Raw genomic sequence first — 15,066 nt, forward strand, 5'->3', positions numbered from 1 at the left:
GAACTGAGCAACAGACAATGTTGTGATGATGTTTTGAGCATGCATGTGACATACATGTCAATACACATGCTCAACTTTAAAAATATATCTGGATTTGGAAGAGCCAGCTTCTGGAGAGAAGTATACCAAATAGGGCAAGTTGATATTTGGTGGTATTGTGAGGTTTTGTCGGGGAGGTTATAGAAAGTTATATTAGTTGGATACTAATATATTAAATCACATACTCCATGGTTTTTAGAGCTAGTTTTCCAAGAAAATATTACTTTTCCAAGTAATCAAAGCCCGAAAGGGTCACCTGGGGCTGAAGCCCAGTGCTTAGACGTTGGAATGGTTTCTTATCATTCTAATAGAATGATTTTCCAACTCTAGTGGTAATTAAACTTCTTTTTTCCACTCCTAGATTTCTTTCCATATTTTTAGGATGTTAAAAAGTTGAATAAAATAAACACACAAGAAATTAGTTGATTTATGTTTTTTGCTCGTGTGACAAAATATTTTATATATAAAATTATACACGAGGGAGAATAAGACAAAAATTACCAAAAAACATAAGAAAATTTAGTCGAGGGTAAATGAAATTTTGTGATAAAGACTCGAGGGTGAATGACACTGAAATAGTTTAAGAAGCACTGATCTAACCTATTTTGTTAACTTCTCTAAACAATTCCACTTCGATATCTAACAGGGATTTTCCCGAAGGGTAAAAATGAGTGGTGCTTCCGATGGCTGTTGGGTTTGTGGCTGGAATAGGGGTGTAATTCACAGGTTCCCACATGCATCCTGCTGTAGAACAGGAAGTGGGCGAGCCTGTGTCTCGTTGCTGTTGGTGAAGTCATTTTCAATTCCGATACGTTTTCGGCAGCTGATTTTGGATATCGGCAGTGTTGCTTGCACACGGAGTCTTAGGTCAAACAGCTGCAGTAATCGTTTTTTTAGACAAAGGTTTAGAGAAACAACTGAGCGGCATCTGCTACGGACGGAGAATGTTTACCCGTTGCTACAGAGTCCGCCCTTCAAACTCTGGGATCAGGTGAGCAGTTGGGTTCCCAACTTTAATCTCACTTAACACTGGATGGCCACACTTGTGGTCTGTAGTGTTAGTTGATTGTGACTGTCAATGTGAATCTCCATCTGAATACCTCACAACTAAGCTATCTCCTCTGGCCCTTCTCCTGGGCCTTTTCCCAGTTAGTCTGCTGTTGCTGGGGTTTTTTCATCATTTAGACATGGTTGTGGTGGAATTTCAAATATGACCCACAAACTTCTGACAGTATCATCAATATTTGGCAAGCCAAGAGAGTATGATGATTATCTTTATGTGGAGTAAATTGGCCTGATGCTGGTGCATCGAGCTTCATTAATGGTGTAATTTTTCCATCGTTGATATTGTCAGACTTGTACCGATTTGCACTGCATCTGAAGTTACACACTGACTCATGCACGTATACTGGACTCCAGTGGAATTCTCACCATTGAAGTGTTAGGGCAATTATTAGAGGGCAAAGGTTTATTTTAAAGTGTAGAACCAAATATAGATGTAAATTTGAATGGGCCCATGTGGGTTATGAAATGTGGAGATGGGGGGGATTGCTGTTTTATTTAATGCTTACCCAGTCCTCCTTCCCCTACTGTTACGGTCTTTGTCCGTCTTTTCCCGCTGAATACATTTCCGTTATGCATCAGTGTGATTAATGGTCTGATAAGAAGGGAAATTAGCTGGTGCGCAAAACCTTGATCCTTGTGGATAAATACTGGTAATCAAAGACTAACCTCTCCTCATCTTGTGCTGTATCTAAGGCAAAATTATACCCAAGTCATTTAGTTTAGAGATACAGCGCAGAAACAGATCCGCGCTGACCAGTGATCACCTTGTACACTAGCAGTATTTTACACTCCCGGGACTATTTACAATGCTTACCGGCCAATTAACATGTGCATCTTTGGAGTGGGAGGAAACCGGAGCACCCGCCTGCCCTTCCATTCTGCCCATCGTTGTTAACCCTATGCTGCTCTCTAACCACGAAGCTCAGCTACATATAAACATAGCACAAAAAGTAAGGAAATTTGTGTTTGGTAGATTATTTCTTTGTTGTAACAATGCTTCTTGGCAATAAATCTTATACCGTTGGAAAGCCTGTTTATTTCCCTTTTAAATGGTGCCACATTTGTAAGGAACATGCATTTGTGGGATGAGCAGCAGAGCTGAGTATGTGGGTTGCGCCCATGAAAAATCTGCCAAATCTTCTCTGCCAATGCCAAACAGCTTATTCTGCCATTGACTCTTGTTCGGTGTTGTTTGGTGGATTGGATGATTGAAGTCTGAAGAAACAAGACATATTGGCAATTTAACAATTTATTCATTTAATAAACAGGAGCCTCAGTAGCGTGTGGAAGAACCATACACAGCCACGACAGCCTGGCACCTCCTCATGCTGGTCACCAGCCTGGTCACACACTGTTGTGGGATGGCATCCCATTCTTCAACCAGCATTTGTCGCAAGTCAGCCAACGTGGTTGTGTTGGTCACTCTGGCACGAACAGCACGCCCAAGCTGAGCCCACAAGTGTTCAATGGGGTTGAGGTCAGGACTGCTGGCAGGCCATTCCACCCTCTCCACTCCCAAATTCTGGAGGTAGTCTCTGAGAAACCCTGCTCTGTGGGGGCGAGCATTGTCATCTTGGAGGATAGAGTTCGGTCCCAGACTGTGGAGATATGGGATTGCCACTGGTTGCAGAATCTCATCTCGATATCTCTCTGCATTGAGATTGCCTCCAATGATGACAAGCCTTGTTTTTCCAGTGAGAGAGATGCCGCCCCACACCATCACACTGCCTCCACCAAAAGATGTTACTCTATCGGTGCAGCAATCAGCATAGCGTTCTCCGCGTCTTCTCCACACTTTGACCCTATGATCCAACTGCTGTAGGCAGAATCTGGACTCATCGCTGAACATAACGTTCCTCCACATGTTCAGGTTCCAGTGCATGTGTTGCCGACACCAGCGCAAACGGGCCTGACGGTGAAGGGCAGTCATGGCAGGCCTCCTGGCATCCCTATGAGACCGGAGATCGGCTGCGTGCAGTCTGTTCTGAATTGTCTGGGCAGAGAGCCGTCGGCCATATCGTCCTGCAAACCTTGACTGCAAATCTGTAGAAGACAGCCTACGGTTCCTAAGTGCTGACAGGGTGAGGAAACGGTCTTCTTCGGGTGTCGTCTTCTTGGGACGCCCACTTCGCGGCCTGTCTCTGACATCCCCCGTTATATGGAACTTGGCCTTCACTTTGGAGATGGTAATAGGGCTCACTCGAAATAATGCCGCAACTTGGTTTTGCGGAACACCAGCTTGAAGTTGCCCTATCGCACGGGCCCTATCCAGATCAGTCAAATGTGGCATGCCGATTCTTGGAGCAGACACCTACTGACCACTGTAGCAGGGCCCATGCTCACAGATGCTGCCAATCAGGTACCAATCAGGCACCTGATTGTCAGCACCTGGGGGTACCAGAAGCTCAAAACAAGAGTCAATAGCAACAGCAGAATAAGCTGTTTGGCATTGGCAGAGAAGATTTGGCAAATTTTTCATGGGCGCAACCCATATACTCAGCTCTGCTGCTCATCCCACAAATGCATGTTCCTTACAAATGTGGCACCATTTAAAAGGGAAATAAACAGGTTTTCCAATGGTATAAGATTTATTGCCAAGAAGCATTGTTACAACAAAGAAATAATCTACCAAACACAAATTTCCTTACTTTTTGTGCTATGTTTACTTGCTACCCCCATCCCCAGACACTCCGACAGGATTCTTCTGATTCAAGTCTCATGTTTGTAATCACACTCTTTGCTTCGGTGTTGGTGGATGTGCTGACAGCTGCTTGGGTCTCATCTACCAGAAATCTTTTGCAAAACACTTCTGTTTTTGACGAAGCATTTTGGCGCTACAATATTTCCATTTGTACGTTTTCCTCATTCGCTCTATGAAGCTTGAAATATTTTTCTCCGCTATAACAATGGAGTTTGTTTATTATTTTGTCATCTCTTTGGCCCTTAGTGACCTTTTGGCAGTGATCGCTCAGATTATCGATATACCTTCCAAATTAACCTGATGGATTACAGGTGAAGAGAAAATTTTTGAAGTGGGCCTGCCCGGATGGAGTCTATTCAATGACCTTGTCACCCTGTCCCTTTCACAGGGATGGTTTGGCCCAATCTGCCCTTGTGTGCACTTTAGTTCTGCCTCCTGCTCAATAGGGACCCAGACTGTTTACAGATTGTGGTTGGGCTAATTGGCCACAAAGCGGTGGTTCTGTTTTTATCATCATGGCACAAAAATGAGCTTGGAAGATGAGCTCCTTCACATTTCAAAGAATATCCTCTTAGCTAGGCTTCATCTTTGGCAAGACAGCCATTAGATCCCAAAATAAACACCAGTATCATTGAAAGATGATGAATTGTGAGTGAAATTTTGTTTTTTTACAGCTGCCCCTTTTTGATAACAGTGACAGACTAAAATGGCATCCATTTCTCTGGACCACAGTGTGACTTGTTCACATTGTTCCCATTGATCATTTTGTAGCCAGCTTGAATCAAGGTTTTGTGAATCATCTGATGTATCTTCAGCTTATGGTTTTTATTTGGACCTGATTGTTATCTATTGTCTTGCTTCTTTCTCATTGAATATTCTTTCTGCTTTATTCTTTTAATTCCCCTCAATTTGTTGTCTCATTAAAAGGTGGAGTGCACTTTGAGGGTAGCTCCTTGGTCTCATCGCCCAGCCTCTTGATGTCAGTTGTGCAGTGCCTAACTACATAGACGAGACAATAAAATTCTTGGGGTGGCTGATGGTGTTTGACAGCATGCAAAAATTAGGAGCCGGATTTCAATAACCAGTCCCATCTTCACTGGATCATCTCGAGGGATATTTTGTCTATTTGGAGCCCACAATAAGAGTTGCTCTCTGTAGCCACTCATGGACATGTCCCAAATATTCCATCTGCTTAAGAGTCGGAGCAGGCTGTGTGACCCTTCTAATTAATAGCAGCAGTCATTTAGCAGAATTTGAATGGCACATCGAATGTTTTTGATCAAAACTTAAAATCTTGACTTCTGAGACTCATTTGGGTTTTATGAAATGGCAGCTGGATAATTTTGTTTTTAAATTTGCGATGATCAAACGCAGGGATGTCATTACTGCCATTGCTCCAGTCTGCTTCCTCTTTGTTTCCTTTGTGTGACGTGAATGTCCAGCACAACTTGCTTTAAGCACATTCTTGGCCTTTTGCAAACATGGCAGGAGATGCAAAGGAGCAGTGCCAGTCATAGGACGCGGGTTGTTATGTTTTGCTGCCCGTCATCCTGCAGGAATTAATTGAGGAATGAATAACTGCTCTTTCTATAAATATGGAAGTACTGATGGCAAGCTCATTTAAAATCGCATCTCAAACTTCTCAAATCCTTGCTTATCTATCCTCTTCCCTGTGTCCAGTGGAACTTGAGATATTGAGCAAGGCTAAAGGTCAGCCAATGTTGTCCCCTTGGTAACCAAGGGTGAAGTAGTGTTTTGTAGGTGTAGTGACTGCACCAGCCAGATCGTTACAAAATTATTACTGCCTTGAAGGTCATTTTGCTTATTTTATCTGGTGTCTCCTTTTATAACGACATTTAAAATACATTTATAATGATATTTAAAAGACATTTATCATAACAACATATAAAAGACATTTGGACAAGTATATGGATAGAAAGGTTTTAGAGGGCTATATGGGCTAAAAGCATAGGAAAAAAAACTGCAGATGCTGGTTAAAATCAAAGTTGGACAATGCTGGAGTAACTCTGGGTCAGGCAGCATCTCGGGAGAGAAGAAATGGGTGACGTTTCGCGTCGAGACCCTTCTTCAGACTGATGTTGGGGGAGGGGGTGGAACAAAGATGGAATGTAGTAGGAGACAGAAAGACTAGTGGGAGAACTGGGAAGGGGGAGAGGATAGAGAGGGAAAGCAGGGACTATCTGAAGTTAGAGAAGTCAATGTTCATACCGCTGGGGTGTAAACTACCCATGTGAAATATGAGGTGCTGTTCCTCCAATTTGTGCTGGGCCTCACTGTGACAATGGAGGAGGCCCAGGACAGAAAAGTCAGCTTGGGAATGGGAGGGGGAGTTGGAAGTGCTGAGCTACCTGGAGATCAGGTTGGTTAAGATGGACTGAGCGGAGGTGTTCAGCTAAACGATCTCCGAGCCTGCGCTTTGTCTCGCCAATGTAGAGAAGTTGACACCTGGAACAGTGGATACAGTAGATGAGGGTGGAGGAGGTGCAAGTGAACCTCTGCCTCACCTGAAAAGACTGGGTCCTTGGATGGAGTCGAGGGTTGAGGTAAACGGACAAGTGTTGCATCTCCTGCTGTTGCAGGGGAAAGTACCTGGGGAGGGGGTGGTTTGGGTGGGAAGGGACGAGTGGACCAAGGAGTTTCAGAGGGAACGGTCTCTGGAAAACAGAAAGGGGTGAAGATGGGAACATATGGCCAGTAGTGGGATCCTGTTGGAGGTGGCAAAAATGTTGGAGGATAATATGTTGTATGCGACGGCTGATCGGGTGGAAGGTGAGGACAAGGGGGACATCACAGGAGAAAGACTATTGACTGACATCTACTACAAACCTACTGACTCCCATAGCTATCTTTTTTTTTTTTTTAATTAAAGCATATGTACAAATAATAATAAACGACAAACTGGTTATAGAGTTCTTACATAGCTTCAATTTTTAAATTTTTAAAGAAAAAATAAAGATGAAAAGAGGCTGGAAAAAAAGACTTTAAACTAATAGAGAGAGAGCAAAGAAAAAAGAGAATTACTAACATGAAGATTATGGGGATAGATCCGGGAGTTAATGAGTATAGTTGTACATCCAACCCTAAACTCAAGTTTTAACTTTAGTTTTAAATTTTAGTTTTGTGACAAACCCATTTACTTTTTTAAAAATTCAAATCCCCTAGCTATCTTGACTACACTTCCCACCCTGTTTCCTGTGAAGACTCTATCCCCTACTCACAATTCCTCCGTCTATGCCGCATCTGTGCCCAGGATGAGGTGTTCCATACAAGGGCATCAGGGATGTCCTCATTCTTTAGGAAATGGGGGTTCCCCTCTTCCATTATAGATGAGGCTCTCACTAGTGTCTCCTCCATATCCTGCAGCTCTGCTCTTGCACCACCTCCTCCTATTCGTAACAAGGACAGAGTCCCCCTTGTCCTCGCCTTCCACCCCATCAGCCGTTGCATACGACGTATTTACTCCTTTCCTCTCTATCCCCTCCCCTTCCCAGTTCTCCCACTAGTCTTCCTGTCTCCATTCTATCTTTTTCCTGCTCCCTCCCCTGACATCAGTCTGAAGAAGAGTCTCGACCCGAAACGTCACCCATTCCTTCTCTCCTGTGATGCTTCCTGACCCGCTGTTACTCCAGCATTTTGTGTCTACCTGGGCTAAAAGCAGGCAGGTGGGATTAGTATTGATTAGACACCCTGGTCACCATTGGCAAGTTGGGTTGCAGGGCCTGTTTCTGCACTTTAAGACTCTGACTCCAGAGAAATCTAAACTATCTTGTATCTCCTTTTGTCACTGTCACCTAGCAAATTATTTTCTGTTCATTGCTTAACCAATTTCCTTCTGAAAGATAATTTTGACTCGTGTTCTATCACATTTCCAGGCAGTGAGATTAGGATGGTTTTTTCCATTTCCTTTAATTTTTTGTTCTTTGGTCCTTGCTCTGCTCCTGGGAGCATTATATCTATCTAAACACATAATGATCTTACATCCCCTCTATCAAATCTCCTCTCAGCTTTTAGTGTCAACTAGACCAAGTGGACCCGTTGGGCCCTAACCTTTCCTGGATTGGTGCAGCACCCTGTCCTCCCCCCCCCCCCCCCCCCCCTCTCTCCTCAACCCTCCCTCCCCCCTCCCTCCATTTAAACTTTAAAATGTGAATAACTTTAAAAATGTAAGACCGATTTCAATAAAACTACTTGCATTATCACAAGTGACAATGGTGAGTAAGGTGGGCCTAAAATTGTCACGCTATCGTGTACCGTTTTGGCTGAAGTTCAGTCACTAACAAGATGACAAACGAGTTTTAGTATATAGATGACCATACTATTTGCACAGCCTTTCCTGTCTAACTTTGTACTTGACACCTTTATTCCTGGAAATATTTCCAGTAAATTGTTTTTGTCTTTCCTAAATGGTGGTAGCCCAACTTGAATGCAAGAAATGTTTTAAATTAAAAACTCAGTGCAATCTTCCAACATGTTTATGTACCTCAGTGTTCCTTGCACTGCACAAACTTTCTCATCCACGCTGTGCATTTATATAGTCGGCTGGCGAGTGTCGCAGACTGCAAATGGAGGGCAAGGGAAGTGGGTTGCAGTGACTTCAAAGATGCCAAATGGTCCAGAGGTCATGGGTCAGAGCTGTGTTGTATTATCTGAAGGGATCTGATTACCGAGGGATCTCTGAAATTAACTGAGGCTTTGTGTAACACTGCTTCCATCGACAAGCTGTTGTCTGATAAATGAGTGGCTGGGAGAACGAACGCGAGGGCTTCTGGCTGCTCTTGGGCCGCAGGGAATCAGATCAAAGCTTTGCAGTGGTCTTTGTCTGGATGAATCGCTGCTAATCCCCAACCTTCTGACTTGTTGCCTGTGCGGGGTGTTTAACCAGGAGATGCAGCTGCAGTGACTGCTTCAGTCAGTCAGAGGGAGGGGAGGGGCGGGGATAGAGGCAGGAGCTGCAGCAATGGTAGTTTGTCAGCAAGATACAGTGGGTGCTATCATTCATCCATCCCTGTGTCAAAAGGCACAAGTAGGAAGAGTTGTATCTTGAATTCTATTTGGATTCAGTTGCATCAGTATTGAAACCTAAATTAGACACAATGCTGGTGTAACTCAGCGGGACAGGCAGCATCTCTGGAGAAGGCATGGGTGACATTGCACTCTTCAGCGTCTGAACTCTAACGGAAACGTCAACCATTCCTTCTCTCTGGCGATACTGCCTGTCCCACTGAGTTACTCCAGCATTTTATCTATCTTTGGTGTAAACCAGCATCTGCGTTTGCTTCCTAAATCTAAATTGTTTAGTAGAATGGACCAATGGGACTTTAATGATTTCCATCATCCTGTGGGAAGTTTCTCTTGGGTTCCCTCCATTTTCTTCTGTCATTGACTCCCAGGCACATCTATGGCTCTCCCTCCCACAGCAAGAGCTGAGCATTCTCTCCTTTAAGTTGCATGCTTCTTTGGTTTCCTGCCTTGAGCTGCAGAGTATGTCTTTGACAGTGAAGCCTTCTCACCTACTCTACCCATGTGGCTGGAGGCACTTTGACCTCATCACCTGAGCAGTGCCTGAGGTTGCTCAGTCTGTTTACCACACGTCTGATTCTTGCATGCATCCTGTATAACTGAGCTGCGGTTTAGTGTGTTCTGCGTGTGTTTTAGTGAGGTGTTACCCCAGATCAGGCCTCTAGCTTGAGCTGGCTGATAAGAGTGTGTGTGAGTGGTAACTAGGGTTGGAAACGAGGAGAGTACGAGTGGGGCTAGGCCCACCACTCTGCTCTTCGCTAACACCCCTGGTCTCTGCTTCTACAGGTGTTGCGAGTGTAACATTTCGCTCACCCATTGGTACTACGAGAAGGAGGGCCGGCTCTACTGCAAGAAGGACTACTGGGCTCGCTTTGGGGAACTGTGCCATGGCTGCTGCGAGAAGATCACCAAAGGGCTGATCATGGTAAGGGCCATGTACCGGGAAGGGGCTGGGCAGAGAAAGTGTCAGCCACAGAGGGCAACAGCTTGCGAACTAACTGGCTCACAGAATCTTTGTTATTTCTTCTCCAGGTCGCTGGGGAACACAAGTATCACCCAGAATGCTTTACATGCCTGAAGTGCAGTGCCTTTATTGGAGATGGTGACACTTATGCATTGGTAGAGCGCTCCAAGCTCTATTGGTAAGTACTGGTGTGGACACATTACACCCACAGTCATTGTCGCTTGCATTTGGTTTGTTATGATGTGTGATTTCATGGGGAGGCCAGCATTGTCTTCCTGTGCCCTTATTTTTACGATGGCCTACTTATTTGTTCTTCTGTGATAGATTTATCAGTACTTTGTAGACTCTGAGAGAAGTGCATGGAAAGGCTGAGGCTTTTATACTGACTGGATGGGGTTTGTCTGTCGAGCGCAGACAGTCTCCCAGTGACAGTGTTCAGCACTGAAAACTTGTAGTAGTTTTAAGTACTTCCTGATGTGGTGAAACCCGATTCCGCGTTCCTCCGCTGTGAATTGAATTGGCATTACAAACATTCCATGAGAGCAACTTGGCGCTGGCCTTCTGACCATAAAGTTTGGAGATACTCGTATTATTCTATGGGGCTTGATTAGTGTTGTGTTTGAGAAATCAGTTGCATTAACAAACCTTTGGAACCGTGACAACTTTTTTGCTGCAGTTTTCCCTCTCGCCCCTTATTGCTAATCCTAGTTATCCAGCCCCATACATGTATGCATTCTGCATAAACGTGCCATTGCATAGCATGGGGGCCCATTACGTTTATTTTTTCCAACGAAACTTGGCGCAGTCCAGGAACAGCCCATGGGAATGCTTTGGAATTATGCTTTGGAGGAATATCGGTTGGTGTCACAAACTTGACGTGTTGCAGCTGTTAGTGCAGTTTGATGGCCATCCAGGTTGCTCTGTGCTCTTTAACGTCACTTGTCTGTTGTCTCTGTTGCAGTGGTTGCTGCTACTACCATACGATAGTCACCCCCGTCATTGATCAGAACCTTCCAGACTCTCCCTGCGCTCAGATTCCACACACTGTGACATTGGTTTCAATACCAGCCTCTACAGAGGGAAAGCGGGGCATCTCCGTGTCCATCGATCAGCTCTGCAGTCCCAGGAGCTGCTCCTCGGAGCACGTACATACTGTACGGGTCAAAGAGTAAGTGAGAGTGCTTGCTATAATGGGCAGGATGATGTTGCTATAACTTGCTGAATCTTGATGCATACTTTAAAGACATTTTGCATCTCAAAGTATACCATTAATTTTTATTGTTCAATGTGGTGCCAATGAATAAATGTCTTGAGCTAAGCTGAGAGAAACTGCAGTGACAGTCCGTATGCTGGCCCACAGCAAGAATCCAACATGAATGGTGCTTTGATCATGTTTAACATGGGGTAAAAGCAGAAGCTGGGACTGAATTTCTGGGTGTGGTGGCAGGTGGATTGTATGTTTTTTTTTAAATGAAACCTAATTTAAAAGTTGGATAACCTGGTCCCTGGGATTGGATTCAAGTTACTGAACTACCCAATTTCCATTGCGTTCCTAAAGGGAAGTCGGCGGTCTGGATCACATCTGGCAGACATTTAGATACTAACATAGCATTTCCCCTGAAACCCATTACTCATCTCCATGTGGGAGAGTTGTCTGACAACATCTTGAGATCATTTTGCCATAAATTATCTAAATTGACAGCAGTTTTCCTCTTGTATCGGTCCATTGTTATTTTAACATTGGGCCAGCGAGGGGAAAAATACGACTTTTTATTTGCTAATGTTCGTTGCTTAGTTTTTATGTTTGGAATTTTCTAGGTCCAAATTTGAGTCAAAATATTTTCATTTATAGAGCTTTTCACAGCTATCAATGTGTTTCTAAAGGATTAGCACTGCTGTGATAGTCACAGTCAAACAGCATGGAAACATGCCCTTTAACCCAGCTTGGTCCATGTCTTAGAAACATAAATACATAGAAAATAGGTGCTGGAGTAGACCATTCGGCCCTTTGAGCCAGCACTGTCATTCAATATGATCATGGCTGATCATCCAAAATCAGTACCCCGTTCTGCTTTTTCCCCATATCCCTTGATTCTGTTGGCCCTAAGAGCTAAATCTAACTCTCTTGAAAACATCCAATGAATAGGCCTCCACTGCCTTCTGCAGCAGAGAATTCCACAGATTCACAACTCTCTGGGTGAAAAAGTTTTTCCACATCTCAGTCCTAAATGGCCTACCTTTTATTCTTAAACTGTGAGCCGTGAACTGTGAACTCCCTCAACATGGGGAAGATTTTCCCTGCATCTAGTCTGTCCAATCCTTTAACAATTTTATATGTTTGTATAAGATCACCTCTCATCCTTCTAAATTCCAGTGAATACAAGCCCAGTCGATCCATTCTTTCATCATCTGTCAGTCCTGCCATTCCGGTAATTAACCTGGTGAACCTACGCTACACTCCCTCAATAGCAATAATGTGCTTCCTCAAATTAGGAGACCAAAACTGCATACAATACTCCAGGTGTGGTCTCACCAGGGCCCTGTATAACTGCAGTAGGACCTCCTTGCTCCTATACTCAAATCATCTCACTGTGAAAGCCAACATGCCATTAGCCTTCTTCACTGCCTGCTGTACCTGCATGTTTGCTTTCAGTGACTAATGAACAAGCACACCCAGGTCTCATTGCACCTCCCCTTTTCCCAATTTGACACCATTCAGATTGTTCTTGCCACCAAAGTGGACAACTTCACATTTATCCACATATACTGCATCTGCCATGCATCTGCCCACTCACCCAACCTATCCAAGTCACCCTGCGGCCTCCTAGCATCCTCCTCGCAGCTCTCACTGCCACCCAGCTTTGTGTCATCCGCAAACTTGGAGATGTTACATTTAATTTCCTCGTTTAAATCGTTAATATATATTGTAAATAACTGGGGTCCCAGAGCTGAGCCTTGCGGCACCCCACTAGTTACTGCCTGTCATTCTGAATAGGACCCGTTAATTCCTACTCTTTGCTTCCTGTCTGCCAACCAGCTCTCCATGTCTATACCCTACCCCCAATAACATGTACTCTAATGTTGCACACCAATCTTTTGTGAGGGCCCTTGTCAAAGGCTTTTTGAAAGTCCAGATACACCACATCCACTGGTTCTCCCTTATCCATTCTACTTGTTACATCCTCAAAATTCCAGAAGATTAGTCAAGCATGATTTCCCATTCATCAATCCATGCTGACTTTGACTGATCCTGTCACTGTTTTCCAAATGTGCTGCTGTTACATCTTTAATAATGGACTCGAGCATCTTCCCCACTACTGATGTGAGGCTAACTGGTCTTTAATTCCGTTTTCTCTCTCCCTCAAAGTGGGATAATATTTGCTACCCTAATGATACCCTACCCTAAGTGCAGGCAAGTGGGACTAGTGTAGCTGAGACATTGTTGGCCAGTGTAGGCGAGTTGGGCGAAGAGCCTGTTTCCACACTGTATGACTCTGACTATGACACCCTAGCTACCTTAATTAGCTACCCTAATGTCGACCAAGATATGTTGCCTACTGTAGTTCTACCTACTAGCATTCCCTGTGAACTTTCAAGTACCTGTCCAAATGTATTTTAAATGTTGTTGTAGTACCTGCCTCGGGTACCTATATTGGAGGTATGGCAACAAATCTGCATTGCAAGCTCCAATCAGACTAATAATGGCCAAATTATCTATTTCAGTGATGATGGGTAAATGTTGTCCAAGACCCCAGTTATAATAACTGTGAATTAATTGTCATGGCTTTTATATGCCCATCTAAGAGAGCATGTAGGAGATGGCATAATTAGTGGATATCATGATAATGCAATTACTGTAACATCTTGAGGTGCATTCCAGTGGGAAGTGGATTGATGGTTCCAGTAAAATGAACTTTGTCCTGTCCAGTGTTGAGGCATGGGTGATTTGGAACTGTATGCAAGAGCAGAATATTCCACCGTATCTCCAATCTCTCCATTGTAGGAGGGCTTTGGAGAGTTAAATAAGCTACCTGCTGCACAACACGCAGGCTCCGACATTTGAATAATTGAATGATCCTTGTATAGTGTGACCCTAATGTTTGATATCTAGATTATTACAACAATGCCAAACAAGTATACATTAATAGTCCACTGGAATTTCCATTTATAATGCATCACGCTCTCTTGAATTCCTGCTCTTAAAACAAAAACCAACTGAGCTGAGTGATCCAGGCCATTCATAGCTTGTAGAAGGTAACAAGTATCAGCCATAAATTATTTGAGTGGAAGGTGGCAATTATGATCTGAGCCAATGCACCTGAAGTGGGCGAGCTGGCAAACCAAATGTACAGTCAGAGAGAGGATGGGGAGGGAGCTAGTTGTGGGGGCAGGGTTTTTGCCTCCATAGGGATAAAGAGAAAAAGCTGACAAAAAAATTGTTTTGGTCCAGTGAATTAACTGCAGTAACTTCCTTCAATGGATCACTTGTGCTGCTTTCCTTCCTTGAGGACTTGCAAAGCCTGACCTGAGATAAATGACAGAACCTGTAAGAATTATTATTTTTTTAGTGGGGTGTTGGTCAGATATTTCCTAGTTTGATCAGTTTGTTTTAAGGTGAGGTTGGCAGGTCTGAATTATTTCTCAATATTTTGTGGTGCGTGATGATACTCGAGCCTGAGGTTGAGCTACTGCTTATTGAACACCATGTTATTGAAGTTGCTGCTTTTATGAACTTCTGAAGATTTGGGTGGGATGTGAAGAGATTTAACTTTTCCTCGTCCACAAAGCCAGATAGAGTTTATGGGCTTTGTTGTACATTATTATTGAGGAGTTAGATCGGAACCTTGTTCTGTGGAATGGCTCTTGAGCCCCTTACGATGCTGTCAATTATTAATTTGTATTTTAATGTTGCAGAGTTGATACGGACTGCATCAGTCCAGAGGTGAAAAATTCCATTCATGTTGGTGACAGGATTCTGGAAATCAATGGAACACCGATCAGGAACGTACCTCTAGATGAGGTAAGCATAGGGAAGAGGCAGGTTGCAGTAGCTTGGCAAGACCCTAGCATACTTTTATCTACCAGCATGCAGTGAAACAAATTAGTCTGTTTTTTGTTAATGCCATCACCTAATGTAGAAAGGGGGGAATTGAGGTAAGATACTTGGGGAGGTTTAAGGAACATTTGGACAGATAAATGGGTAGGACAGGTTTGAGGGATATGGGCCAAATGCAGGCAGGTGAGACTAGTGTAGATG

At 43.8% G+C, this 15,066-nt stretch overlaps 1 protein-coding gene across 1 annotated transcript in view; it reads left to right on the top strand.

Annotated features, from left to right (window-relative positions):
- The window catches only part of LOC144606213 (LIM domain kinase 1-like), a 53,349-nt gene that overhangs the window by 12,587 nt on the left and 25,696 nt on the right, over positions 1 to 15,066 (top strand). Inside the window, exons 3-6 of the mRNA XM_078422100.1 lie at positions 9,632 to 9,770; positions 9,878 to 9,987; positions 10,771 to 10,977; positions 14,724 to 14,829. Of these exons, the coding sequence (XP_078278226.1) occupies positions 9,632 to 9,770; positions 9,878 to 9,987; positions 10,771 to 10,977; positions 14,724 to 14,829 (562 nt within the window). The remainder of the gene's footprint in view (positions 1 to 9,631; positions 9,771 to 9,877; positions 9,988 to 10,770; positions 10,978 to 14,723; positions 14,830 to 15,066) is intronic.

Source organism: Rhinoraja longicauda, chromosome 26 (assembly GCF_053455715.1).
Source record: "Rhinoraja longicauda isolate Sanriku21f chromosome 26, sRhiLon1.1, whole genome shotgun sequence".
NCBI lineage: Eukaryota > Metazoa > Chordata > Chondrichthyes > Rajiformes > Arhynchobatidae > Rhinoraja > Rhinoraja longicauda.